General features: G+C 51.8%; 1 protein-coding gene across 2 annotated transcripts; it reads right to left on the reverse strand.

Annotated features, from left to right (window-relative positions):
• Positions 1–416: 416 nt before the first annotated feature.
• SERPINH1 (serpin family H member 1) lies at positions 417–8,083 on the reverse strand. 2 transcript variants are annotated; one of them, XM_084772481.1, is made up of 6 exons: positions 7,927–8,083; positions 6,648–6,691; positions 3,712–4,373; positions 2,247–2,345; positions 1,904–2,136; positions 417–1,441 (listed from the first exon to the last, which is right to left on the reverse strand). In XM_084772481.1, exons 3-6 carry the CDS (start codon positions 4,328–4,330, stop codon positions 1,139–1,141), a joined length of 1,254 nt encoding a protein of 417 aa, XP_084628607.1. In that variant the 5' UTR covers positions 4,331–4,373; positions 6,648–6,691; positions 7,927–8,083; the 3' UTR covers positions 417–1,138. The 2 variants fall into 2 exon arrangements, with proteins under 2 accessions (XP_084628607.1, XP_084628606.1); XM_084772480.1 differs by lacking the exon at positions 6,648–6,691.
• Positions 8,084–27,787: the final 19,704 nt, after the last annotated feature.

The following is a 27,787-nucleotide window of genomic DNA, read 5'->3' on the forward strand; positions in this document are numbered from 1 at the left end:
GTTTCTCCATCACAAAGCCATTATGTGAAGTACATGAAAAGGTTCCCCACCAGCCTCGTCTGCAGAGCCTACGCTAAGTCAGTAAGCCTAGCAACTACCCATGTGACTGTTTGTCCTCTCTGGCCCAGGGGTTGAGACCAACTTACAATGAGACTAGAGGGCTGACAAAGAGGACCCCTCAAAGGGTAGGACTGGGGTACCTAGACTTCTGCTCTGTTGTTCCGGCCCTGCATCCCCAACCTCTCCAGGGATTCTGAGCAGAAGACAGTCCCAGTCAGCACACAGTGACCACGCGCTATTGTCCAGTTATCTGCGTGAATTCCAGTGATAGATAAGCTCTGCTTAAACCACAGACTTTTATCTCTTAGAAAGAATGGGATGGGAACCTCCCTGTTTAACCTGCTTCCACACTCCTGTAACATTTCATTGGAAAAGTTTTATTCAAAAACAAAAACAAAACAAAAAAACAAAAAAAAAAGTTGTACAAATTGTTCTCATTTTGAAAGCAACAAAGGCTCATGTTCCCCCCCTTCCCTCCCCATCTTTGAAAATCTAAAAAAGGGAGAAAAACAAAAAGTTCCTAACTGCGATGCCCAATGTAATGGCTCTAGAGCAGGGTACGCCACGGAGCCCCCTCCTATGCGCTGTCTCCTAATTTGCACTGCTTGGCAAGGGTCAGTTTAAGGGTGGCCAGTCCTGGGGCCACAGCACCTAATTCTGTGATTAAAGGGAGCTGGGAGAATAGGGAGGGATCAGGGGACAGTGACAACAAGGGCTGGGCTGCCCCACCCCCAACTCGATTGTCTCACAGGTAAGATACTTGGCCGTAACTTTGAACACTGATTGACTGTTGAGGCAGACTGGATCCCACACTTGAAAGGGCAGGAGAGGATGGGTGTGACACCCCTGAATTTAGCATCATAGTTTCTGGGCTCCATGTCCTAACGGAGTGGGTTCCAGGTAAAAAATGTCCACTCAGACATACAGGAATTCCAATCTGCACTGCCAACCCCCTTGCCCATGGAATATCCAGGATTGGTGCCCCACTCCCCGCCCCCCCACCAAACAATAGCACCCATGTGTCTCAGGAACCTTTGGCTACTTCCTGTCACGTCGCGCCACACCCATTTTTTGGACTCTACAACTCGTCTCGCATCTTGTCTCCCTTGGGCCGGACCAGGCGCCCAATGAAGAGCAAGGAGCCACTCTGATTATCTCGCACGAGGAAGATGAAGGGGTGATCAGCATAGAAGAGCTTGGGGCTGCGCAGCTCCTCGCGCCCGTAGATGTCTTGGTCGAAGGGGTTGCCCTCCGTGTCCCACTCGAAGGCAGTGGCGTGGAACACACTGGCCAGGTACAGGTCCTTCTTGCCAGACATGCGCGATAAGTCGGCCTTGTTCTTGTCGATGGCCTCGGTCAGGCCGAGTCCAGCCAGATGTTTCTGTGGGAGCAGGTGCTAGGTGAGGCCACAGGTGCCACGTTTACACCCTCAACCTCCATACATCACCCCTTGAGGCCACTCCGAAAAGAGACAAGTCACTCCCTGGCCACCTTGCTCCATGTACGGTGCTAGGTCCCTCAAACCTCTGTTCCCTTCATCCCCCTGTCCTGCGCTAGAACCTGTACCCTCCTAGACTCATTAGCTTTAATTGTCAACTTGACACTTGTCAACTCTAGACGGAAACGGCCCAAGGCCAGGTTGGCTGGGGTAGGCATATCTGCAGGGGATTATTTTGAGAGGGCTCAGCCCACTGTGGGACCTGACTAGAGAAAACAAGCCAGTAACCACTCTCCTCAGCATCAGCAGAGCCTGGCACTGCCTGGATCCCCTGTGGATGCAGGATGGACCTGCCGAGCAATTGGATGAAGCCTGCCCTATCCTCTACCCTCCTCCGGCCCTCACCTGCAGGTCATGGGTCACCTCCACCGCTCCCTTGGGCAGAGAGATAGCAACAGCTTTCTTCTGCATCTTCCCCATCCAGGCCTTCAGCTGCTCCTTGGTCAGCAGCTTCTCCAGGCGCTCGAGTGGCTCCACGTGGTGGGGCATGATGATGATGAGGCTGGAGAGCTTGTGAGCCAGGGGCATCTCCAAGACCTGCAGCTTCTCCTTCTCATCATCATAGTAGTTGTAGAGGCCTGTGTGAAGAGCAGAGGGCGCTGAGCACACGGAGGGGTTAAGGGGCAAACCAGACTGTGGGCGCCCTGAGACCCCTATACCTTGACTCTCTGTGTGGCGGGATGCCTACCTGTCCGGTGCATCATTGTAACACCCACAGTATAGGAGCGAGTCACCATGAAGCCACGGTTGTCCACCATCTTGTGATGAAATTTCTCGTCCCAGTGTGCTGTGGCAGAGAAACACAACCAGGTGTCAATGAGCTAAGCCTCCAATCATGATCAGCCCACAACCATCCCAATGGCACCTGTGGCTCCATCCATGCCATGTGCTCTTTGCTCCCTTACATGCGGCACGCCCTCAGTCCGTTGAGTGCATGTTCCTTGCCTGCGCATGCGCATGCGTGTCTCTCTGATAATACCCACACCGCAAGATGCTCATGTCTTCATGTTTGGACAGCATCTGTCAGTGTCTGGCAAACTTGCTAAGACAGGCTTTCTTCCCGACTGGGTAACTGAGGTGGGGGGTCTACCTCTTGGGCAGGAATAATCAAAGCCACCCTTAATACTCCACAAGTTCGAGGCTGGACAGATGGCACAGTGGTTATGAGGGCTTTATGGCTCTTGCAGAGGACCTGGATTCAGTTCCCAGCACCCACATGGTGGTTCACAGCCAATTGTGAGCTACCACTACACAAAAACTCATGCAGACACACACATATGCATAAAAATAATATATAAACTAGTTAATTAAATAAAAATCACTTCCTCTGTGTGGCCAGACAGATGACCAGACCCACATCCTAATCGAGGTAGACTAGATACAACTTGACTTCTCACTTCAGCTCGTAAAGTAGAGGTCACCTTCACTTGTCAGCAAGCTCTTAGGGCAGTGCCCATACCCAGATGCTCACATAAAACCATCAACCCAGGTCTAACCTTCAGGCGCACTTTGCCCCGTCATGTCTCTACTTCCTCCTAGCTGGGCCTCAGTCTCCTTAGCGGTGAAATGGGTTAACACTGCGCTTCTATTGTTTCTTGTTTTTTTGTTTTGTTTTGTTTTCTGAGACAACGTTTCTCTCTGTGTAGCCTGGGCTGTCCTGGACTCGCTTTGTAGACCAGGCTGGCTGGCCTCGAACTCACAGCGATCCATCTGCCTCTGCCTCCCGAGTGCTGGGATTAAAGGCGTGCGCCACCATGCCCAGCCCTTTCTTTCTTATTTGTTTTGAGACAGGGTTTCTCTGTGTAGTCTTGGCTGTCCTAGACTCACTTTGTAACCAGGCTAGCCTTGAACTTCCAGCGATCTGCCTGCCTCTGCCTCCCGAGTGCTTTCTATGGTTTTTTAAACTCATTTTGTTTACTGAGTCCTATAGGTTCCACCTTAATACAAGCAAGAACCCTAACGTGATGAAGTACAGTCCTACCCATGAGATTCCCGCCTAGATGCTGCCCTGGATCTAGTGTCCAGCATGTGAATAGTTTAAAATATAGTCCCACCTTGGCCAAGTGGCAATGAAGGGTTCGGCATAAGGAAAAAGCAAGCTCAGGGGATTGGGATAGGGCCCCTATCTCTTTAACCCCATCCCCGAGACTCACGCTTAAAGAACATGGCGTTAACGAGCAGTGCCCCGTCCGTGCGCTCCACATCCTTGGTGACTTCTGGTAGCTTGCCGTCGGTGGTCTGCGAGGCCCACTCGTTGATGGACTGCAAGGCGCTGCGCTTGTCTCGGAAGTTGATCTTGGAGTGCTCACAGTTGTAGTGCTGCTTACTGCTGCGCACAAAGTCATCGGCGAAGCTCACGGAGCTGGGCCCGTACAGGCGGCTACCCAGTTTCCAGGTCACGTTGCGCGCGGTGGAGTTACTGAGGGAGCGCAGCAGCTCACCCAGCCCTGTGTGCACCTCCTCATCCCTCAGCTTCTCCGCGCTCAGCACGGCCTTTGCCTGGGAGGCCGTGGTGGCTTTACCACCCAGTGACACAAGACCCAGGGACGAGGCCACCACCAAGGGTGACAGGAGGATGTTCTCCACCGCCTGGTCTTTGGCCATAGCCTGATAGAGGCTGAAGGCCAGGCCTGTGCTACGCTCTGCCAGCGTGGTCGCCTTGGAACTCAGCTTCTCCATAGTACCAGTGGCTGCCGCCTCTACAGGTTTCTTCACCTCGGCTGCCAGGGCCACAGCCAAGAGGCAGAAGGTGGCCAGGAGGAGAGAGCGCATGGCTGGGAGGTGGGCTGTGCACACCACAGAGGACCTGTGAGGGCTACAGAGAGAGAGAGAGAGAGCCACCCTGAAGCTTATGCCTTTCTCCTTACCCCACCCACCAAGCCACTAAGGTGACAAAGCCATGCGAACTCAGTTCTGTAACCCAGACCTGACTTAGGGCCACCCAGCCTCTCAGAGGCCTTTTCTGAGCTGACACATTACCAGGCCACCTATTGATGTCTCCCATAGGACATTCAACACTGATACCTAATTATAAGTCCATTATGAATCTACAGCTGTCCTGAAGTAGGCTGTCGCCACCAGAGCTGGAGACGTAGTATATCTGGTTCCCTACAACATCCCAATGCCCAGCATTTGGCATAACTGTTCCTAAGGGTCAGGACCACCTGGCTGGAGTGGCAGGAAGCCCAGGTGACTGAGCAGAGGATGCCATGTGGGATGGAGCTGTCGGCCTGGCTCTCTCCATGCCTTGCATTCTGCCCTAGGACATTAATAAGTCACTGCCTGGTTCACTCATTAAATGGGGGGAACCCAGATGCTCCATTCTGCTGGCCCTAGGGTGACCTTGAGTGTGCACATGTGTATGTTACCATGCCAGCCTTAGACTCTTTCCTGAGGAGTAAGGGTCTTTTTTTTTTTTTTTTTGGTTTTTCAATGCAGGGTTTCTTGGCTGCTCCTGGACTCACTGTGTAGACCAGGCTGGCCTCAAACTCACAGGGATCCACCTGCCTCTGCCTCCTGGAATGCTGGGATTACAGGCATGTGCCAACACGCCCAGTTGCGTTTTTCTTAGCAGGGACCTGGCCTGCCCATCTGCCCACCCCTGAACCGGATGGGAAAAATCGCACGACAAATGCTCTTGGGACCAAGTCTTTATAAACTTGGAGTGGAAGGGGTTTCCTAAGAGAGCAGCGAGAGCGAGATCCTGAGGAAGGGGGTGAGTCACTGCTCCATCCTTCAGGAAGCCCAGAGCCACAAATTCCATTCTGCCCTCCCATGGGACAGCCGTGGCCACATCACCATCTGTTCTAGAACCTCGAAGGTGCCTTCAAGTCCCTCCTCAAACTCCGGCCACAGCAGCAAGAGTCCCCAAGACAAGGCCCAGCCCCCTCTTTCTGAAGTCCTGCATCATGAGGGTCTCTATTCCCACACTCTCCTCAATCCATGCAGCAGTTCAGGCCAGGATTCCACAGAGCAGAAAGATCAGAAAGAGCCACATTCGAGGATGGGGTGCCCTGATCTGAACGCCCCCCCCCCACACACACTTTCATCGTCTTTCAGGAAGAAAAAAAAAACATACCCTGCTGGAAGACCCCTGAGAGCCTGGCCTGTCTGAGAGAGCATGGGATTTGAGATGACCTGATTGCTGGCATCCAAGGCGGGCTGGTCCCCCCTCCCCCCACCCCCTTCGCTGCTTCCCTTCTAGGGACCTTGAAAAAAAAAACAGTGCAAAGGGACTGGAGGGGAAGAGGAAGCGGAGGACCACAGACTCATAGCTACCTGGGGTATGATGTGGGAACTCTCGCTCTTCAGGGAGCTGGGGCCTCAGGCCCAGATAGCCTCCCTCCTCACTAAGACAAGGTGACCATGTAATTCACGGTCCACTCAACACTCGAAAGTAAAATGACACGCTATGCATTACATCACATCAACAGACACGTGGGCCACCCTAGTCAAAGGACCACTAATCCAGCAGAGGCCATCAGCCTTCCTAAGGAAAGGAAGCCTAGCCCTGCAGCCCAGCCCTGCCACGTGGCAGTCACCATCTTGACGGCCCCCCCCCCCACCCTGCCAACTAGGACCTGGGAGGGGCTTCTCCAAAAACCTCCAAATGACTAGTTGGGGATTCCTCAGGCAGGCCCGCAAGGCCTGCAAGGCCCCTGGTGACGTGGCAGGCGTCATTTGCCTTATCTCCATAGGCCAGCAGAGGGGTTAGGGAACTAGAAAGCCAGCTTGGGCTCCCACATCTGCACTTCAGAAGCCTGAGGGAAAGAGACAGGGCTGGGGAGAAAGGGCCACCCTGCTATGCCCAGCATTAGGAATGAAAGTAGGCAAGTCTCTGCAAGCAAGCCAGCCTCCCACAGCCCAGCCCATCTGCCACAGGGAAATGCCAGCCTGCGGCCACAGCCACGGTTAGACATTTTACAGTCCCATCAACACAAAACAAAAAAATAAGATACCATAGAGCCAAAGGCTATGGCTACCACTGGCCCTGGGAGCCTGTGATGGGAGAGAAAGGGAGCAGATGCCAGGAGGCAGGGACCACAAACACCAGGGGGTTCTCAGACACTTGAAGGGTCTAAAAAAGTACCTTGAAAGTGCCTCAGAGGGAGATCACTGCCTGCCTTTTTCATTCTGAAAGAAAACAAAAGAGTGAAGAAATGGGGACTCCCCTAGAGATGTGGGGAGCAAGAGGCCTGTCAGGCCCAGCCCCCAAAGGATACCCGGAGTATGGAGGTGGATAAGGAGGGAGAAACCAGGGCCCAGTTTGGGCCTCCTCAGTTCAAGCAAGTCAAGCTTCCTAGTTGAGGGGCTCTGCCTTCAGCGGAGCTCTCTGCAGACCCCTGTGGTATCCTGTTACACAGAAAACCCACTACAAAAATACCTCTGCAGGGAATCCTGGGACACAGACAAAGGACTAAACGGGGATGGGGGATGGGTACAGAACTATCTGAGAGCTGGGTGTGGCCTCGGCCCGGCCCGACTTCCAGGCAACCAAAGCTCCTCGTTTTCCACGAGCCTCCATCCAGGCCCTGCAGCCCAGAGGGTCCAGAAGGAAAACAGGGGAAGTGGAGAGCTAGGCCTTTAGACCAAACAGGGAATGCCTTCTTCCTTTCGTCTAGAGGCTCAGGAATGTCCCGAAGGTGGAGGCAGGATATCTCGGGCCTCAGAGGAAATCCTCATCGTGCAGGAACCACTCGGGTGGACGGAAGGCCCAGGGTGACTCAAATCACCACCCGGGGCCTGGTGGACCCTAATGACACCCTTTTCCGGTAGGGTGAAAACAGTGCTGGTCAAATCCAGCCTTCCCTCACCTTCTACGTAGGATGCTGATTAAAAAGTGACTGCTCCCCAAAGCATGGGGTCCTTAAAGGCTAGGAAGGACTACTCCTGGTCAAGAGAAACCAAGGCTATGGCATCTCTGTTGCAAGGTTCAGAGGCCCCTGCGTAGGCTGCGGGGAGGCAGGGCTGGCTGTTCCCTGAGCCTTCACCCCACAGTTAGGAGCTGCAGAGCTGGCCCTGCCCCGTGGACAATGGAAGTCAGATCTCCCCCTTTCCGTTATGCAGGTCATCTGCGTTTGGTCCCAGCTCCACTCAGTCCCCGCCGCCACCTTTAACCTTCCCTGAGCTGCCGGACCCTAACCCTAACTCCTCCACACTTTTTCAGTCAGTCCGCGTACCAGACTACAGCTCCAGGGACCGTGATGTTTAACCTGGCCCCCAAGCGTGCCTGTTCCCTGTCCGATCTCTCACTGCCCTCCAGTGCCAGGACCTCAGGCTTTGGATAGGACTCCAGTGCCCTCGGGAGAGATCCGTTCCCCCTTGGCCAATGCGTAACCCCAAATCTCCCGGCCGCCCCCGCCCCTCACCTGGGCCGGGCCGGGCTGCTCCGGGACGGACAGGACACCTCTCTCTCAGACAGGCTCTGCTCAGCTTACGGCCCCGGGCCCTGGATCTATATATGGCTGACTCCACCCCCTCCTGCCTGTCCTAAGAAACTTCTGGAAAGTTGGAAACGCTTCCGGAGGGCGCCGTGGCTCCCAGAAGGGGGGGGGGGGGGAGCCAAAGACCTCCCCCAAACCGCCCAGGCTCCCGCCCCTGCTCCTGCGGGCGCTCTCCCAGCCCCTGGGTCCTACTGCCCCCTTCGTCCGACTGGGCTTGGGGGACGCTCAGTCAGCACCAGGTAGACCTTGGGAGCCTGGGCATTCTTGGACTCTGCGGTCCTGGAAGTGGAAAAGCAGGCTTTAGACTACAGGGTGAGCTAAAAGGCAGACTGGCTCCAAAGTCCTACTCCCAAGGACTTTGAGTTCCCTTCTCAGGCTGTTCCCACAAGCCTGCGCTGGTCACACATCCCTTCTGCCACACATTTTCCTACTCTGCCCCAGCAGCTGCACTGCCCACTATTGTCAAGCTTTAAGTAGGGGCCCCTGTCTCTATTCCTTAGTCAGAGTCCCTCTTCTTTGTCTTCGGAGACTCAGAAAGGCAGGGGTCTTCTCCAGTCCCGGGTTCATCCTTGAAACCTCCCTGGGGAGGGGAGGCCCTGAGAGTCCCACCTGGACCCTCACCCTGGATGCCAAGTCTTGAACTGATTTCAGAGACAGACTCCTAGGTGGTCCCACGAAGAGGTGAACACATGCTGGGTGTGTTCAGTACTGTGTTGGGTGACCTTCCTTTTCTGAGCCAGTGCCCTTGATTGAAATGTGATGTTAAGTCATAACTGGCCCTTTCTCCACCTTAAATTGATCATCCCTGCCTCCCCTCCCGATCTCCATCCGCTCCTAAGGCTCAGGGTCTCACTGCCAGCCCCCACCCCACCCCTCCCCGCCCCACCCCACCCCTCCCCGCCCCACCCTCCTCCACTGAGATAGCTTCTTCTTGAGCCCTTAGCTAGCTGATAGTATTCTTTTTCTATTCTAGGTGTTGTGCACAAAGCTGCACACTGGGCAAAGTTCCTGCCCCCCCCCCAGGATGTCCTTTCTGAGGGGTGTGTGCAGTTAGTGGAGAATTCAATATGTGAGGCACATTGTTTTAAGATCCCCCCCACCCCAATCTTCTGATAGTACCATGATAGACAACAGACAAACATGCCCTAGAGTGGTGAGGAGGGGTCTTTTCTTTTTCTTTTTCACTGTATTGGGGATCAATACCGGAGCCACAAGAAAGCAAGGAAAGAGTTCTGCCACTGAGCCTCAGCCCCAGAGAGCCCCGGGACTCACTCACGCTCCGTTCAAAGTATCTTCTTTGAGCAGATGAAGCCTGGCACGCAGCACCCTGAAAGATGGTTTCTCTGGAGTCTTGGCATCTAACAGTTACAGGGAACAGTCGGGGAGGGTTGCTCCACAGAGACCTGGCTCTTGCTGCCCAGCCTTCCACACTACGGCTGAGCAATATATTAGACCCAATAGATTTAGACCCGAATCAAAGGATGTGAGAGTAGAGTGGTCCTCAAGCGACCGCCTCAGATGATAATCTTATACGGAAGCCCCATAAAGTCTTTGAACCGAGTGTAGGAAGCCTGTTAGAATCTCAGAGGCAAAGGATTTTAGTAGGAAAAAAAAAAAAAGTCATGGTCCCAGGCCTAGTGTCATACGCTAAAGGTGAGCGGCAAAAGGACGGTCAGTTCAAGGTGAGCCTAAGCTAAAAAACCTTGGGCTTAGTTCCCATCTGCAAACTTAGCATTCTCTGACATGTCCCCAAAGACCAGCACATGCCTCCATCTAAGAACAGTGCCCTGGCTGGGCGTGGTGGTGCATGCTTTTAATCTCAGGACTCGGGAGGCAGAGACAGGCAGATTGATGTGAGTTCAGGGCCAGCCTGGTCTACAAAGCAAGTCCAGAATAGCCAAAGCTTCACAGAGAAACTCTGACTTGAAAAACAAGAAGAAGAAGAAAAAAAAAAATCAAAGAACAGTGACCTGGCATCCCTGCTGTTGTTTTGTAGTGCGGATCTGATCTGGAGGAAACTTTCCAGGCCCGAGGAGGTCTCCATCTCTGTGGTGGCTGATTCTCCTTGGCTTCCTCCTGCACGCACTGTGTACTGCTCATAAGGAGAAGCATTTGCTATGTAAGGATGCCACCCAGATCCCAGGCCAGGACACTATCCACCCCACCCCCACTCCCCCTCCCCCCCACTGTCTCCCCCTTACCCTCTTCCCCCCATGGCCCCCCCCACCTTTGCATTCTCATCCTCCTCTTGTATGCTGGGGGCCTTTTGGGATTCAATTGATAGGTTGCGAACTGAGGCAGGGGAAGGAAAGCTCAGTGGATGTGTCCTGGGTTTCCAGCAGGTCCAGTATGAAAATCCCATATAGCCCTACCCCCTCCACCCCTTTGCTCTGCTAGCTGGCCCATCTGTCAGCACCCAGGCCTCATTGGAAGGGAACTCTGAGAGGGCTATGGCAGTCCCAGTTGGCAGAGAGTAAACTGAGGCTCACTGTGTTAGGCAAACCCTAAAAGGAGTAGAAGAGCAGAAAGCCCTCGGTTTACAGGCAGCGAAGCAGAAACACAGAGCAGTGTGCGGGGCTGGGCCCCACCTGCAGCTTCACAGACCTCTTGTGTTGCTCAACTGGCCAGAAGCCTCCTCTAGGCCTGTCAGGCTGCAGTGCCTGCCTGAGGTCTACGTCATCACACCCAGATTGTCAGTGACTGTCACTGGGGGAGAGGCCGCACCCTCCTCCCTCTGGGTCCCTAGCTCCCCAGAAAGGTACTGGGTGAAAGCCATCACCAGGCCAGCGAGGGACATGTGGGAAGCGGCTGGCTCAATCTCCTTAGAAAAGAAGAGAAAAGGCCATGTATGGCTCCTTTAAATTTTCAACATCAGCAAAAAAAAAATGTCAAGAGCTTTCTGCCACATTATTCTTAGCTCAGAGCCCAGCCCAGACACGGAGAGCCCTTCCCCCACCCTCCAGGCAGCTTGCTCTGGAGAAAGCCTCTTTTGAAGGGAGGGGGAGGAGATTCAAACAGGTCTGAGAAACTCCTGTTGCTTCTGGATTCCTCGGGTGTCTGCAGCTCTGCTCCAGCCACCCTGCCCAAGTGCAGGAGCCCAGCGTGTCACTCCCGGTCCCAAGCTTCGGGAGCACAGCCGCGAGGAACAGAGCTCAGTCCAGTCCCCTCCATCCACACTCGCCAGAAGGGAAAACTGAGTCCCAGAGAGGGACCAGTATTTGTCCTGGGTCACACAGCGCATCTCAATCGGAGCTGAGCTGCGGGGGTGGGGGGTGGGGGTGGGGGCGGTGTCATACCCTGAGCCATTATTCCCTTACACTGCCCTTTTTCTGACCCTCCCGTAAGCTGGACACAATTTGGCACGGATTGTTGAGATAACTTCCTTTGGTCCCTGTGACTAGATTCAATCTTCATGCCTGCCGCGGACCCCCTAGGACAGACACTAGCCTGTCATTTAAGTGTCCACACTGCCACAGCTTCCATCCTATTTGAGCCTTCCAGAAAGTAAAAATGTTCCCATTTTAAGTGGATGGGGAGAGAGGACAGCCCGGGCAAGGCTCACAGCACGTAGGGAAGGAACGGAGCAACAGCGTGACAGTAGAGTGTGTTTGTCTCAGACCCTGAAGTGGTCCCCTCAGGCTGTTCTCATCTAGAAGAGGAAGTGCAACCCTTCTTTGAGAATGACTTGACAGCCAGTCGCAGCCGCCCTCTCCTTGGAGGCAGGGCCTATAGACAGCCTCAGATGGTTGTCCAGAGGCCAAGTGAGCTCTCAGCCCAAGCGTGAGTCAGGACTTCTGCAATCTCTAACTCTCCCAAGAATGCTGGGGCCTTCCATCTAAGGAGGCTGTGCTGCTGGCTGCCATGAGGGAGAGAGAAGTGAGGGGGAGGGGCCTGGGGGGGCAGGCAATGAGCACTGGGAGGTTCCTTTCCCCTCCTCCCAGAGCAGGCCCTACCCCCAGCCATCTGCAGCTACTCAGGAACTCTAGCGCTCTCACCCACGCCCTTACTGGCACAATCCACGGGGACCCAAGGCCACCGAGGGCCCTGGAGACCTATGTGCGTCCACGTGGCCATGCAGCACACTCAGCACTCAGCGGCAGACCCTTCAAGACGCCTGTGTGCATTCAGTTATATTCGCATGCAACTGTCTGATAACCCAAATGCACTGCATGAGTTGTGTGTGTGTGTGTGTGTGTGTGTGTGTGTTGACGCTGGCAGGCACACAGGCTGGCACTTGGCCTCTTCCCAGCTTTTCCCTCTGGCCTTCTCACTCAGGGAAACGCCAGGCCTTTGGATGTAATGATTAGCATGTCACTTCCCTTCGCCTTTCTCCCAGGTGGTGTGCTTGCCTGGTGTAATAGTGATGACTAGCTTGGCTACAGAACTGTCCTCCTCGTCAGAGCGTCCCTGAGACCCAGAAATGAGCTATGGCCTATGCTCACCTGACTCCTCAGCTCTGATGTGCTTTGGCCTCACGCAGCACCCTAGTGTTACCAAATGCAAGGACCCTGGAACCTCATCCCGGCCCTGATGCTGTGTACCACTAGGTGCTCATGACCCACTGGCTCACTGGCTACCATGTTATCTCAAAGAAACCCAGGTCAGGATCTCCAATTCACACCCTACTGCTCACCCTCACAAGCTGTCACCCTGATCCGCCCTGAGGAAGTGCCATTGGCCTTTCCTGTTCTGTCTTCTGTATGTTCCCAAATTTCATACCCATGCTTTGTGGATCTGTGTGTGTGCACGCGGGCACACACACACACACACACACACACACACACACACACACACACACGTTAGCCAAAGGTTGTGGCTAGAAGGAAGACTTCCCTTGGAGGCAGAAGCAAAGAATGACAGCCTAGCCAAGGAGTCAGAAAGTCTATGTCAGGATCTAGTCCCCCTCAACCTCCTCCACAGATCAGCTATTGACAGGGGAGAGCCTCCAGCCAGCAGTTCTCAACCTGTGGGTCGCGACCCCTGGGGAGGGAATGACCCTTTCACAGATACATCTCAGATACCCTGAATATCAGATATTTACATCACAGTTCATAACGGTAGCAAAATGATAGTTATTTAGTAGCAACAAAATAATTTTATGCTTGGGGTCACCACAACATGAGGAGCTGTGTTAAAGCATCGCAGCGTCAGGAAGGTTGAGAGCCATCGGTCTAACCTCTGCAGCTCAGCTCCACATCCTCTATGGTCTGGATGGAGCAGAGCGATCTTGCCTGGAAAGAGCAGGAAGCTCACACACACCCCTGGCAGGAGGAGCAAGCAGCATGTTTGGTGTGGGAGATGGTAGCGCAGTGGCACAACTCTCACCCACCAAGGCCCTTGGTTTAATCCCTAGCAAAGGAAGAAAGGGAAGGACAGAAATTAAGAAAAGATTTTGCTGGAGTCAGAGCCAACATTTATTATACCACGAGCTTTTTTTTTTTTTTAAGATTTATTTATTTTTATTTTATGTGCATTGGTGTTCTGCGTGCATGTATGTCTATGAGGGTGTCAGGTGCCCTGGAACTGGAGTTACAGATGACCATGTGGGTGCTGGGAATTGAACCCCGGTCCTCTGGAAGAACAGCCAGTGCCCTTAGCCACTGAGCCGTCTCTCTAGCCCCTACCACAGCTTTAAAAGCACAGCCAGCAGGCTCTTTCCTTGTAATAGCATAGATGGGGTAGGAGCATCCTAGAAGGGACTGGATCTTAGAGTAGGCCAGAAAGTAGAGTGCAGAGCACTCGCTCACTTGCTCACTTGCGGGCCTCTGCTGCATGGGGGTCCTCCCTGGGAGGCCACTGAGAAACACTCACCAGGCCCATGGACCATCATCGCTGCAGAGAACTGGATGGAGGGCAGAGCGTAAGGCCATCACCTCACCCTGGTCATGAATTTGGGGACTGTGTTAATACCAACTTGTATTTTTTGGAGAAAGAATTCACTATTAGAAATCTGTGCTGTGTGTGGTGGCGCACACCTTTAATCCCAACACTCAGGAGGCAGAGGCAGGCGGATCTCTGTGAGTTCGAGGCCAGTCTGGTCTACAAAGTGAGTCCAGGACAGCTGAGGATACACAGAGAAACCCTGTCTCGATGAACCAACAACAACAAAGAAAGAAAAAAAGAAAAAGAAATCTGTCTCGCAGAAGTGTTTTTTAGATAGAAGTGACTTTTAAAAAAAAATGTTAACCCAAGGCTTTTTTTTTTTTTTTGGTAGTGACTAAAACATGAAGACAAAGGCTGGTCATGGTCACTTTGAACCCAGAAGTCAAGAGGAAGAGGCAGGCAGATCTCTGTGGGTTCAAGGACAGACTAGTGTATGTAGTGTGTTCTAGAACAACTGGGGCTACATAATGAGACCCTGTCTCAAACAAACTAATCCGAGACAAAGCCAACGAGGAACAGAGTATCAGAGTACTGACAATGTCAGACCCAGAACAAGAGCCCTTTCAACCGCAGGCTGAGAACGACAGCTTGGTGATTGTTGGATGAAAAATAAAGCAGTTTAAAGACAGTATCCTTGTGAGCATTCCATGTCCAGAGCTAGACAGCTGGAAAGATGTTCACATATCACAACAGAGCCAGCTTAGGTACCCTGTGATTTCCTGTTGACTTTGAAGTCATTTCTGCTAGGTAAAGGGCTGGTTTGTTTACTTTTGCTTGTTTGTTTTGAAACAGGGTCTCACTAATGTAGCCTTGGCTTGTCTGGGACTCAAACAGACCAGGTTGGCCTCGAACTCAGGGATCTACCTGCCCCTGTCTTCCAAGTGCTGAGATTAAAGGGGTACTGCCAGCAGCCTTGTGGATTTGTCTACTTTTTAACGCATATTTATTACAAGCAATTATTAAAACATACGTACATACATACATACATGGATGTGTACAGTCTTCAGAGAAAGACTCAGAAGCAGTATTCTTAAATGGCTTAGTACTGTCTCTGGAGACAAATGTCTATCACCTCATTTTCCTTTCTCTGCTCTAGATTTTTCTTCAATAGCATGTGCTTTTCAATCACCTCAAAACACCAAGAAAAGTGAATAGAAAAAAACATCCGCCGGGCGTGGTGGCACATGCCTTTAATCCCAGCAGAGGCGAGCAGACCTCTGAGTTCGAGGCCAGTCTGGTCTATAAAGCAAGTCCAGGACAGCCAGGGCTATTACATAGAGAAAATCTGTCTCAAAAAACCAAATACAATACAATAAAATAATTAATTAATTAAGAAAGAAACATTTAGTGGGAGGCCATGCTTAAAGAGGCTCGCAGGCTGGAGGTGGGGTGGGGTGGGGGCTGGGGGAGGGCAGTGCTGGAGAAGCTTCTGGCTGTTTGGAGACCCCTTGAATTAGACTTCTCCACTGCCACCCTGGTGGGGGCGACAGGTCCCTTTAGCAGAGCTTGCTTCTCCTACCAGCCCAGGCTGTGGCATTCAGGGGAAGAAGGCTGGGAAGACATCACAGAGAAGACTAAGCACCTAGAGCAGGGGCTGGAGCTTTGACTAGCAAGAAAGCAGAGCCAGGGAATGTGCTGTGGTGGGTTGGGCTGGAGGCCACAAAGGAGGAAGGAGAAAGGCCTCCCTGAGTGAAAGTGGTCCTCTCCATGAGATGGAGACTGGTAGGAAGGCCGTGGCCTTCCATAGTCCCCAGGAGGGGAACAATGATGCCAGAAGGCCCCTGTGGAGAAGGAAGGGAGAGGGGAAGGGGGTGGGGGGAAAAGAAGGGTGGCGGGGCGGATGAGGGCAGCGGGAAGCCATGCAGGATGCTCCTGAGCAGTTCCCCGCGCCCCGCCCCACCTCCCTCCCCGTTCCTCCTCCATGGCTGAGAATGCGCGGGTGGACCAGGCTGCCTGAGTGATTCTCGGTGGGTGGGGTGGGGCCAGCCCTGGGGTCTGTACACTCGGCTGGGTCTCATTGGCTGTCAGGACTGGAGCTGCACAGAGACAGGCCAAGCTGATGCAACGTGGGCCTATCATTGCAGGCCCTGTGGAGGGGGGGGTGGGGGATGCAGCTGTGCTGGCCGCTGCCCAGCTGTTCCCACAGGAAGGTGGGGGAATGGCTCTCAAGGAAAGCTGGGGTCTGGGACTACAGCCCAGCCAGGCCTAAAGGCCGTCTGTTCTCAGCCTGCTCTGACTCAGGAGGGAAACACGCCTTTCATGGAAGCGCCCAGATCCCTGGCGTGGGTGCCTGTGTGTGTGTGTGCGTGTGCGTGTGTGTGTGTTTTCACTCGAGGGGAAGGAGACCTAGCTGATGCTGGCATAGCATACAGCTGTTCCTCATGGCCCAGAGCTCTCTGGACCAGATGGGAAGGAAAAGCAAGCCAGGAGCCTAAGGAGCAGAGCCACGGCCAGGGCCATCCGCCCATCTCTTGTGGGCAAGTCTTTTCCTGGGGAAGAGTCGTGAAATGAGAAATCAGAAGGGAGGAGTGGAAAGGGAAGGGGCCTCCTCTTCCTCTCTCTTCCTCCTTTTGTGTATTCTTCTCTCTCTCTTTTTTCCTGTTTCCCTTGTTTCAGTTTGTTGAGACAGGCTTTCATGTATTCCAAGCTGATCTTAAACTCCCTATATAGCTGAGGATGACCCTTGAACTCTTTTTATGTTTGTTTGTTTTGTTTTTTCGAGACAGGGTTTCTCTATGTAGCCTTGGCTGTCCTGGACTTGACTGCCTCTGCCTCCTGAGTGCTGGGATTAAAGGCTTGTGCCACCACACACTCGGGAGGCAGAGGCAGGTGATCATTGCGAGTTCGAGGCCAGCCTGGTCTACAAAGCAAGTCCAGGACAGCCAAGGCTACACAGAGAAACCTTGTCTCAAAAAACCAGGCTGGCCTCGAACTCACATCGATCTGCCTGTCTCTGCCTCCTCAGTGGTGGGATTAAAGGTGTGTGCCACCACCGCCTGGCTACACAAATTTATTCTTACGGTTCTAGAGGTCAGAATTATTGAATATGACACTCCAGGAGTGAATCTGTCTTTATCCATTATTTGTTTTAATGCTGTGTGACAAGACAACTGAGGAAGGCAACTCAGGAAACAAGGCAACAAGGAAAGACAAGTTTTCTTTGCTTTCTCCACACCCTCCTACAACCACCCCCCCACCCCCCCAGCCCCGGACAAATGCTGTGTGTGTAGCCATGCCTGTCCTGGACTCGCTTTGTAGACCAGGCTGGCCTCGAACTCATGGAGATCCCGCCTGCCTCTGTCGCCCGAGTGCTGGGATTACAGGTATGAGCCATCACCGCCCAGCTAAAATGGGTTTTCTTTGGCTGTGATTTGAGGGGATACAGTCCACCATGGTGGCTGTGGGAAAGTCGTTTTAGCAAGTGGGGCAGCTGGATCCATTGTGTTTGAAGTCAGGAAGGAGAGCGGGAGGGAGAGAGGGAGGAAGGGTAGGAGGGAAGCAAGGAAGGAGGTTGGTGCTCAGCTAACTTTCTTCTTCTGTTTTTGGTAAGTCCAGGCTTACTAAACATGGGTGCCCAAGGGATTATTCTGCCCACAATCAGGAAAAACACTTTCAGACACACTCGGAGATGTATCTTCGAGGTGATTCCAAAACTGGTCAAATTAACAAGGAAAAGCAGCCACCTCACTGTCCTTCCCAGCCCCAACGTCCGTATGGTTCCCTGACTCTCTCAGCTTCTGCCTCAGCCTTCAAAGCCAGCAGCATCACAGTCGGGCGATGGTGGCACTTTATTTTTTATTTTATTTATTTATTTGTTGGCTTTTTGAGACAGGGTTTCTCTGTGTAACCCTGGAGGCAGAGGCAAGTGGATCTCTGTGAGTTCGAGGCCAGCCTGGTCTACAGAGTGAGTTCCAGGACAGCCAAGGCTACACACGGGAAACCTGGCTTGAAACACAAACAACACCCAGACCAGCAGCTGGGCAGCACCGGGTCCCTTCCCTAGGATGTCTTCATGCCTCCATTCATTCCTTCTCCAGGTCAGACTTTTCTCCTGATTGTGTTCGTCTCTTCTCAAGATCAGAACTTAGTTACACACTCGACGTCTCCTCACTACGAAACGGCATGTGGTTCTGGGTTCCAAGGATTAGGACACGGGCAGTCTTCAGGAAGCCATTATTCTTACCGTTGGTGAAAATGTCCCATCGTGGCAGCTTATTGGGGGAGGCCAGTATTCCCTCACAGGGAGGAGCAGGAGCAGAGGAGCCAAGGCCAGAGCAACCTGAGGCATGGTCTAGGGGCAGCAAGAAGGCTAGCTTTCTAGAAACCAAGGCTTACCAGGTGTGGTGGCCCGTGCCTTTAATCCCAGCACTTGGGAAGCAGAAGTAGGCGGATTGCTGTGAGTTCAAGGCCAGCCTGGTCTACAAAGTGTGTTCCAGAAGCCGGGCGTGGTGGCGCACGCCTTTAATCCCAGCACTCGGGAGACAGAGGCAGGTGGATTGCTGTGAGTTCGAGGCCAGCCTGGTCTACAAAGTGAGTCCAGGATGGCCAAGGTTACACAGAGAAACTCTGTCTCGAAAAAAAAAAAAAAAAAAAAAAAAAAAAACAACCCCAAAGTGAGTTCCAGGACAGCTGAGGCTACACAGAGAAACTCTGTCTCCAAAAACATAACAAAACAAACAAACAAACAAAAAGAAAGATAAAGAAGAAAGAAGAAGAAAAAAAAAGGAAAAAAAAAAAGAAACCAAAGTTCTGCTTGGCTTGACTTCATCAATCCATTCACGAGGCTGATCCTATCTCTGTGTGCAATCATAGTGTGCTCCAGGAATCCAGAGCATCAGGGCTCAGAGGAGATTCAAAGTCACCTCCTCCACGCAGCTGCTCCTGGTTATCACACTTGTGAGGCGCTTAGAGTAAGAGCTCTGCATGCTTGAAGGAGTCTGTGGGCACTACTCTGCCCAGACTAGCTGACTCTGCACAGCCTCTGGTACCCAGGTATAATCTTGGCCTGTCTTCCTCAGTGAAGGCCAGGATTGTGTGGCTGAGAGAGGACGGGCCAAGAAAGATGGTCTGGGGCAGTGGGTAAGAACCCTCAATAGGCATATTGTTGGCCCTGGGCTGTGGCAGGAGAGGCGCCAGGCTCTGCTGAATGAGTCATCTGTGCTTGCTGAGTTGAGATGCCCAGGTCAGGAACTCGTTTTGGGAGATATCTCCCACTTCCTAACCTGCCCCCAGTGCAACCCAGCCCCTGCCGTTTGGCTTGCTGGGCATCAATCAGGGGCCATGGCAGTAACAAGTCAGCTCCCTGTGCTACTGGCGGTTGATCTGTGGTCTTCCTTGTTGGGAGGTCAGCTCTGTAGATAAGATAGAAACAGTCTGCCTTCATCAGCACCAGTACCACCCAGCATCTGACACTAACCCAGAGCTGGGCTCAGAGAAGGTGCCTCATGTATGTCTGCGATGGGTCACGGATGTAGGGATATGTGGGCATAGGGACCCATACGTGAATGCAGAGGTTGATGGTACTGTCACCCTTGCTTTACCTGGTCACTTCCTTCTCGACCTTTGCCCCTAATCTGCTTACTAGCCTTACATCCTCCTCCGCACTGTTGCTAGGAGATCGTTCCAACACAGGATTCCTTGCAATTCGCAAGCTACTCCCAGCCCGGCACCAAAGCTGCCTTTACCCCTGCCATCTTCAGCAGCCTCCTCTCCTGTTCTCTCCTTCACCTCAAGCACTGTGGTGTTTCCAGAATACCCTGAGTCCTTGCTCCTCTCACAGGCGGAGACTTCCTGTGCCCACCTCCTTCCCTCAGCAGTTATGCCGGGTTAGCAGATACGCCTTCCTTTCCATAACCGGAGACCCAAGTGGGAGGAACTGAGTTGATCCATGCCTTTGTTATCCCCAGGACCTTAGGCCGGGTCACTACAGCAAACGCTAAACAGATGTGTAAGACTGGCCCCCAAGACAGGATGGGTGGGACCAGACCTGACCAGTGGACACGTCTGCCCTCTAGTGGCCAGTATGAGCCACTGCACTTTCCTGGTAGCTTTTAGGACCAGAATCTGTTAGAAGGGCTAGGTACTGAATCCCACCTGAGACCTATAAGTCAGAAATTTTAGGGGGTGTGGCCTAACGAGTGCTGTGTTAATGAGCCCCCCCCCCAGGTGGTGTGGATAGAGGCTAAAGTGGTAGTGGTACCCACCCTTAATCCCAGCACTCAGGTGGCAGAGGCAGAAGGATCTCTGAGTTTGAGACCAGCCTAGTTTACAGAAAGAGTTCCAGGATAGCTAGGGCTACACAGAAAAATCCTGTCTGCAAAACCAAAACCAAAACCAAACAAAACAACAACAACAACAAAAAACTCCTTCTTTGCCTGACAGTGCAGGGCCGGGCCTAGGGTGGCTCTCTGAGACTTGGTGGATGTTCAAAGTTGACTAATTGACAGGCTCTCCTTCCCAGGATCATTTCTGTCCTTGTCACTCCACTCCCTCTTCCTTAACAGCGTGATAGTTTGGGATCAGACCAGCGGCCTGAGGGGGAAGGTGCGGCAGGAATGGCCGGAGGTGATGGGACTCTTCAGACAGACGGCTGTGAGGGTGAGGAGAACAGACTCTTGGGAGGCGGGCTTCCCTGAGCAGCTTTAATTGTGTGTGTGTGTGTGTGTGTGTGTGTGCGGGGGGGGGGGGTGAATGGGGGGGGGGAGACGACAAAGGCTATGTAAACCACTGGGAGTGGGTAGAGGCTTTCGGGGTGAGTGTGCATCATTGGTTGGGCTAAGGTGCTGGGAATACCTTATTTACATGTAGAGGAATTCCAGGTGCTTGCTGGACATGATCTTATAAGGAGAGAGGAAGTTTAACCTGTAACCTGGCCATCGGGCTATGCGACCCCCTCAAGGGTGGCAGAGGTGGGGTTGTAAGCCTCCGTGCATGGGGACATGCAGGCCCAGGGCGGGAGGGAGGAGTCCTGCTCCTGGTGGGCTCAGGATGAGGTTTTTGTGGTTTCCTTGATCTCTTGCTCCAGGCCTCCTCCCCTTAGATTTGATGGAGTCTTAGCAGTTTTCTCTCTCCTGCATCCCCCACCCCCACCTGGTCCACTGAGTGTAGCCCCCCTCTGTCTCATCCACCCTTGCAAAGAGATCCCCTTCTGGTATGTGCTGACTCACCCCAGTGTACCCACACTTGGTCATCAGCCTCAGCATGTGTGAGGACCAGCCTGGTCCTGTGTCGCCCCTCTGTGGGGACACTCTGATAGTGTCTCTTGATGCTTCCTCCTTTGGCACAAAGGTGGGACAGAGGCCAGGGCAGAAAGACACTTTCCTCTATTTTAATTAATTAATCATCATCATCATCATCATCATCTGTTTTTTTGAGACAGGCCTTCTCTGTGTAACAGTCTTGGTTGTCCTAGACTCGTTTTGTAGACCAGGCTGGCCTTGAACTCACAGAGATACACCTGCCTCTGCCTCCCAAGTGCTGGAATTAAAGGCGTGCACCACCACACAGGACTAACAATTTCCTCTAAGAACAAAACAAAACAAAACAAAGAAACAAAAAAAAAGTTTTAATTAGGGAAGGTATCTGGAAGAGGCTGGTGGGCCAGGTTTAGGGGCACCCTCTGGTGCTCAGCAGAGGATGTAGGGTGCTCTGGTCTCCAACTTCTAGAACTCCCACTGAGACCCCAGGGGCAGGAAGAGGCCTGAAGTCACTGCTGGTACAGGACAGAATCCTGAGCTTGGGGAAGCTGCAAGAACTGTCCTTGTGTCCCTGACCCTCCTGGCTGCATTCTAGTCCATAGGGTCAGCCAACTCTGTCTGCTTCCTCGGGATTAACTCCCCCAAAATTGAGGCTGTCTCCTCTGCACACACCCCCACCCCAGCAACTGATGTGTTCTGAAAAGTGTCTTTATGCCCCAGCTCTGCCAGACTGTGCGTTCCTTGAGGTCTCCTGAGTGGGTTCCGGTTTACCCTGGGCTCATGTGTCCATGGTACGTGTGTAGAGCAGCAACAACAGCAACAGGTCAGGAGAATCTGTGCTCAGCCCTGGTTCTGTGCCAGGCACCTGCCATGCTGTCTCAGCCCTTGCTACTGCCACCAGAGCAGGGAATGTCAACCTTGTGTGCCCAGGAAACAAGCTCACAGGCAAACACCTCTGGCTAGGGCCTCTCAGAAGGAAGACACAAGAGGTTGGCTTTGAGGGGAATCTTTCTGGCACAGATGCCCTTATCCTGAGTCAAGAAGATGGCTCCACTGGGCTGGTTGGAGTCTGAATGGAGTCCTGCTCACTTCAGACCCCTCCAGGCAGGGGTGCTGCACAGGACAAGTGAGGGTAAGATGAGTGGACTGCCTTCCAGGGTGAGTGCTGGGCAAACACAGTGGCACTTGGGCTGGTGTTTCTGGCTGGCCATGACAAGCTTTATCTTTCTGCTGGCTCAACCCCGCCCAGCGTCTGGAGGCTCCTAGTGGTGTCAGGAAGCAAAGGTTTAGAAGCCAGCAAGCAGTGCCTGCCTGTGGGAACAGTGGCAAGTCCCCTCTGGGCCAGAGCTCAAGTCCAACAGATCTGGCTTGCCCAGGAATGAAGGATATAGGACTTTTAAGGCTCCAGTGGGGACAGTCTTGGGAAAATTAGAGCACTGGGTTGTCTTATGTTTTTAAAAAATATTTATTTATTTATTTATTTTATATAGATGAGCACTATATCTGTATGTACACCTGCACGCCAGAAGAGGGCATTAAATCCCAGTGTAGGTGGTTGTGAGCCACCATGTAGTGCTGGGAATTGAACTCAGGACCTCTGGAGGAACAGAAAGTGCTCTTAATCACTAAGTCATCTCTCCAGCCCTCATGGGATATCTTATAACAGCTGTAATCCAGCAGCATTCCTTCTGCCCATCAGAGGTGTCTGGACCATGGGTAAAGGACACCCGGGAAGAGCAGGTGATGTCACGGTCCAGACCCACAGGTGCACACCCACAGGTCAACCCCAGAGTGATTGCCTGCCCCAGGCTTCATAGAAACAACGGGGTCCAGTGATGAGAGTGACCAGGACTTGATCCCATTTCAGTTTCACAGCGGCTGAGCAGCCTTGGATCATGGATCACTTGCTTAATGTCTCTGAGCATCCTAGTATCTCTCCTAAAAGGAGGTCACTCACATCCACTTGGCAGAGACGTTGTAAGGATGACGGTAAGATAATTCAGGAAAAGCATGGAGGGTTTTAACAGAACCACAGAATAACAGTGACTCAAGTCAGTGTTTCTCACTTGGATAAATAGATCATCCAGAGGTGATGCAGGGTCTTTGTTACATCCATCCCTTATCCCAAGGGTGTGATACTTGTCTTCAAAAACCAAGATGGCAGCCAGAGCCCAAGTCATCACATCCACTTTTTAGACTTCAGATAAAAAAAAAAAAGGACTTAATAACTGCACGCTAGTCTCTCTAAGGGCACTTGTGAGAAGTCATACACAGCAATTATGCTTACATTCCAATTGTTAGGACTTTAGTCCTGGAAACACAGATGGCTGCAAGAGAGTCTGTGGAAGGCGCTCTTTGCTTTGAAGGAGAAAATCAGGAGTGTTGCCACTGTGCCAGGAGCAAGGCCTGGGTATTACAATTCCTAGTACAAAGACAGACCACACCAAAAGCATGCAGAAAATACATGTTCCTTTTCCCTTTAGCATCTGCCGACCTTTCCCCAACCTAAGACAGACAATGGCTTTGTGTCTGAGGTGAGCATATCTCATCCTGAGTGACCTAAGAGGAGTGTCAGGACAAGAGAAGAGAGTTGGAGCCAGGAAATAAGAGTCAGGGACTTTCCTGGATGGGTCTGGCTACTCACAACACCATAAGGTTCGGCTGGGCTGTCCCCAAACTGAAGGGCCATTCTTGGCTCTCAGTTGAACGTTCAGCTATGAAGTTCCAGGTGTAAGGAGTCCATGGGAGCTGGCCAAGGCTTGAGCGGAGGCTCTGGTTAGGAGGTGGGGACAATGCCCACCAGGTGCCCAGCTACAGACAATGAGCTTCAAAATAGATAGGCAGTGGGCCCTCTGGACAGAGCCATAGCCGTGCTGTTAGCTGTCCACAGCACACATGCATGCCACTCTGGAACAGGGAGGGTCACCTTTGCCTAAGTAGGCAAATACAGGCCTGGGTCTTCTTCTAGCCTGACAGCCACTAACCTATACCCTCCTGAGTCCCAGCCTGGCTGGAAGTGTCCTGCACTCTGTTGAAGTGGTTACGGCTCGGTCATATGTGTCACTAAAAGGGACCCAGCATCATTAGATCTAAGTCCCCAAGACACTAGCCCTCTTTCCCTCCAGGGCGCCCTTCTTCTGCCTTCTCCTCTCCTTCACATTGTCATTGCCAACCCTCAAACAGCTGGGAGTCTCACTGTGTGATTCAGAGAACCCACGCAGGCCCCCGTGCCCACGAAGGGACAGGTGGCCTCTCTATCTCCAGGAGGAACACGTGCCGCTCTGCCTGAGCGCTAGCCCCAGCCTGCCACTTCCTCAAGGTCATTGCTGCTCCTGTCACCGCACCCCTCCCATTAACACACAGGGCTTAGGGAAACCTTGTCCTTTTTCTCTAGGGCAGCGGTTCTCGACCCTCCTGATGCTGCGACCCTTTAATACAGTTCCTCACATTGTGGCAACCCCCAAACCTAAAATTATTTTTGTTGCTACTCCATAACTGTAAATTTGCTACTGTTGTGAATCGTAATGTAAATATTTCTGGAGCTAGAGGTTTACCAATGGGGTCATGACCCTCATGTCAAGAACCACTGCTGTGTATCAAACCCTCCCTGAAGAGAGGCATGTATGGCTACCAAGAAGAGACTTGATACCCTATGAGCATATACAGGGGGAGGAGGTCCCCCTCAGTCTCAGTCATAGGGGAGAGGAGTAAGGGGAAAATGGGAGGGAGGGAGGGAAGAATGGGAGGATACAAGGGATGGGATAACAATTGAGATGTAATATGAATAAAGTAATAAAATATATTTTAAAAAAGAGAGAGAGGCATGTATGCCTGTCTCTGATGCCCCCTCCCTTTGCCCTCTCCCCTGCAGCAGCCTGGGACCAGGGCTGTCTCTCCATTGAACTCTCATTCCAAGGTTCGAGATGCTCCCTAGACTCCAGGTCCAGGTTTGGGGGGCGGGGAATCCTCCATGCTTGTCCTGTGCACTGGCCACTGTCACCCCTCAGGCTACCCTTCTCCCCTTTCTATGGCTCCTTCTCACTTGGTCTTTAGCCTTCTCCCTGGGCTTCTGCTGCTGGCTCTGCTCTGTCCTGACCCTGGCTTCCAGAGCCTATAGCTTGTTCCCGTTCTTCTCTGGCAGCCGAGATTGCCTTGACAATCCCATCTGATCCCCTTTCCCTCAGTCTGAAATATCCTGCAAACTTGTTTGCCCAATGGTGGGCTCAACTTTTTCCCCCCCTGAACTGTCTAAAGGACACCTGTAAAATAACATGTCCAAATGTGAACTCTGGCTGGCTCCCTCATCTTCCTCTTGTACTAGCTAAGGCAGGTATTGAAAGGACAATGAGCATGGTGGCGCACGCCTTTAATCCCAGCACTTGGGAGGCAGAGGCAGGTGGATCGCTGTGAGTTCGAGACCAGCCTGGTCTACAAAGCGAGTCCAGGACAGGCAAGGCTACACAGAGAGACCCTGTCTCAAAAAACACAAACAACAACAACAAAAAAAAAAAAAAAAAAAAAAGAAAGAAAGAAAGAAAGAAAGGAAAAGAAAAAGAAAAAGAAAAAAGAAAGGACAATGAAACAAAAAGAAAATGGAAGGAGAGGGCTGTGATTATATAGTGACTTCTTGAACAGATAACCCAGTGGCAGAAAAATGATATTTTATCTTTTTCTTTTTTTGTTTTTCAAGACAGGGTTTCTCTGTGTAGCCTTGGCTGTCCTGGACTCACTTTGTAGACCAGGCTGGCCTCGAACTCACAGTGATCTGCCTGCCTCTGCCTCCCAAGTGCTGGATTTAAAGTTGTGTGCCACCACTGCCTGGCTTCTTTTTAATTTTTGCCATATGAGTCTCACTATGTAATCCACGCTGGCCTCAAACTTAAAATTCTCCTGTTTTCGCCTTCCTCCTGAATGTGGGAATTACAGGCCTGCACACCATCTCTCTCTCTGAATGATGCATTCATGTTACTATGGAATTTCGAGGACAGGTTATATAGCTTAGAAGTAAAGGTGGCAGGACTGGAGAGATGGCTCAGTGGTTAAGAGCACTGGCTGCTCTTCCAAAGGATCCGGGTTCAATTCCCAGCACCCACATGGCAGCTCACAACTGTCTGTAACTCTAAGATCTGACACCCTCACACAGACATACATGCAGGCAAAACAACAATGCACATAAAAGAAAAATAAATGTTATTTAAAAAAAAAAAGAAGTAAAGGTGGCTGCCACCAAGACAGAGAGTTTGGTCCCTGGAACCTGCACGGTGGAGGGAGAGAGCTGCTTCTTCTGATGTCCACACAAGTGCCACAGGCATGTGCATGCTCATGAACAAACACACATACAAATAAAAATAAGAGGAAGACATTTTTTAAAAGAGCTGGAGAGATGGTTCAGTGGTTAAGAGCACTGGCTGCTCTTCGAGAGGACCCAGGTTCAATTCCCAGCACCAACATGGCAGCTCACAACTGTCTGTAACTCCAAATCTGACACCCATAGGCAAAACACCAATGCATGCAAAACTTAAAAAAAAAAAAAAAAAGAGCTTAAGCCTTCTTGCAGATGCTCTACACTGTCCTGAGTATGTATTGTGTACTAGGCACGGTTCATACTCTTTGCAAGGCCACTGCACACAGGTCAAGTGCACACACGTGGTGCTACATCATTACCATTCATTTCTGGAATGTTCCCATCTTGCCAAACTGAAGCTCTGCGCCCATTAGACACTGACTTCCCAGCCTGCTCCCTGAGCTCCTGGGAACTGTTGTTCTTGCTTGCTTTTCTCTGTTCTGGGTGCCTCGTGCAGGAAGAATCAATCGTCATCTGTCCTTGTGTGTGTGTCTGGCTTATTTCACAGCCTGATATCCTCAAGGCGCATCCACGCTGTATCGCTATGTTAGAATTCCTGTCTCTTTTAGGGCTGAAGAATGCTGTCCGTTCCTTACCTGCTCATCTGGCTCGCTCTCACCCTTCGTCTGAGGTGAACAGTGCATGGATAGGTGTGCGCGAATATTCGCTAAAGCTCTGCTCCTGGTTCTTTGTTGTTGTTGCACTCACAGTGGGTGCTGGATCTTTAAAATATTTAATATTTACTATTTTGTGCATGTGGAGGTCAGAGGACGACTAGTTGAGGCAATTGTCTCCTTCCACCATGTGGGTCCTGGGAATTGAACTCAGGCTGCCAAACTTGGTGGCAAGCACTTTTATCAACTGATCCAGCTTATTAGCTCTCACAGTCTTTTTTTTAAATTTGGGAGACTATAGTTATCTTTCCTAAAGCATGTTGTTTTACTGACAAGTATGCTTGATCTAATATTACAGAAAATTAAGATCTGTCAATTTTAATTTACGATAAATTTCAGCATATATAAATCCAAAAATCATGTTTCATTGGGGTTCTCAAAAGTTTTAGGTGTCAAAGAGGTCCTGAAACCAGAATTTGAGAACCAGAGCCAACCTTAGTTTATATTGCAGTGCCCAGTATCAGGCAGCAGGGGGCGGCAGAGGCAGCCAAATGTAGGCAACCTGCTTTCTACAGAAAATGTATACACACCTGTTGAACGTGACATATGTCCTATGCTAAGGGCAGCGAAGTAAATCTGACAAGGAGCCCAGAATCCAGGGGATAACAGACCTGCAATTGAGAGTGGTGGGGACAAAAATCACACCAGTTCTGACAAGCAGTCAAGAACGCTGGTGAAAGGTCAGTCAG

This window comes from Acomys minous (assembly GCF_964271855.1).
Source record: "Acomys minous genome assembly, chromosome: 2".
NCBI lineage: Eukaryota > Metazoa > Chordata > Mammalia > Rodentia > Muridae > Acomys > Acomys minous.

What these genes read in the sequence shown, in the direction of transcription:
- SERPINH1 (XM_084772480.1), bottom strand. Translation starts at nt 4,330, where the DNA reads ATGCGCTCTCTCCTCCTGGCCACCTTCTGCCTCTTGGCTGTGGCCCTG. An exon ending in TAACGCCATGTTCTTTAAGC is followed by an intron (nt 2,346 to 3,711) that starts GTGAGTCTCGGG and finishes TCTCTGCCACAG; the next exon opens with CACACTGGGACGAGAAATTT. An exon ending in TACAATGATGCACCGGACAG is followed by an intron (nt 2,137 to 2,246) that starts GTAGGCATCCCG and finishes CTCTTCACACAG; the next exon opens with GCCTCTACAACTACTATGAT.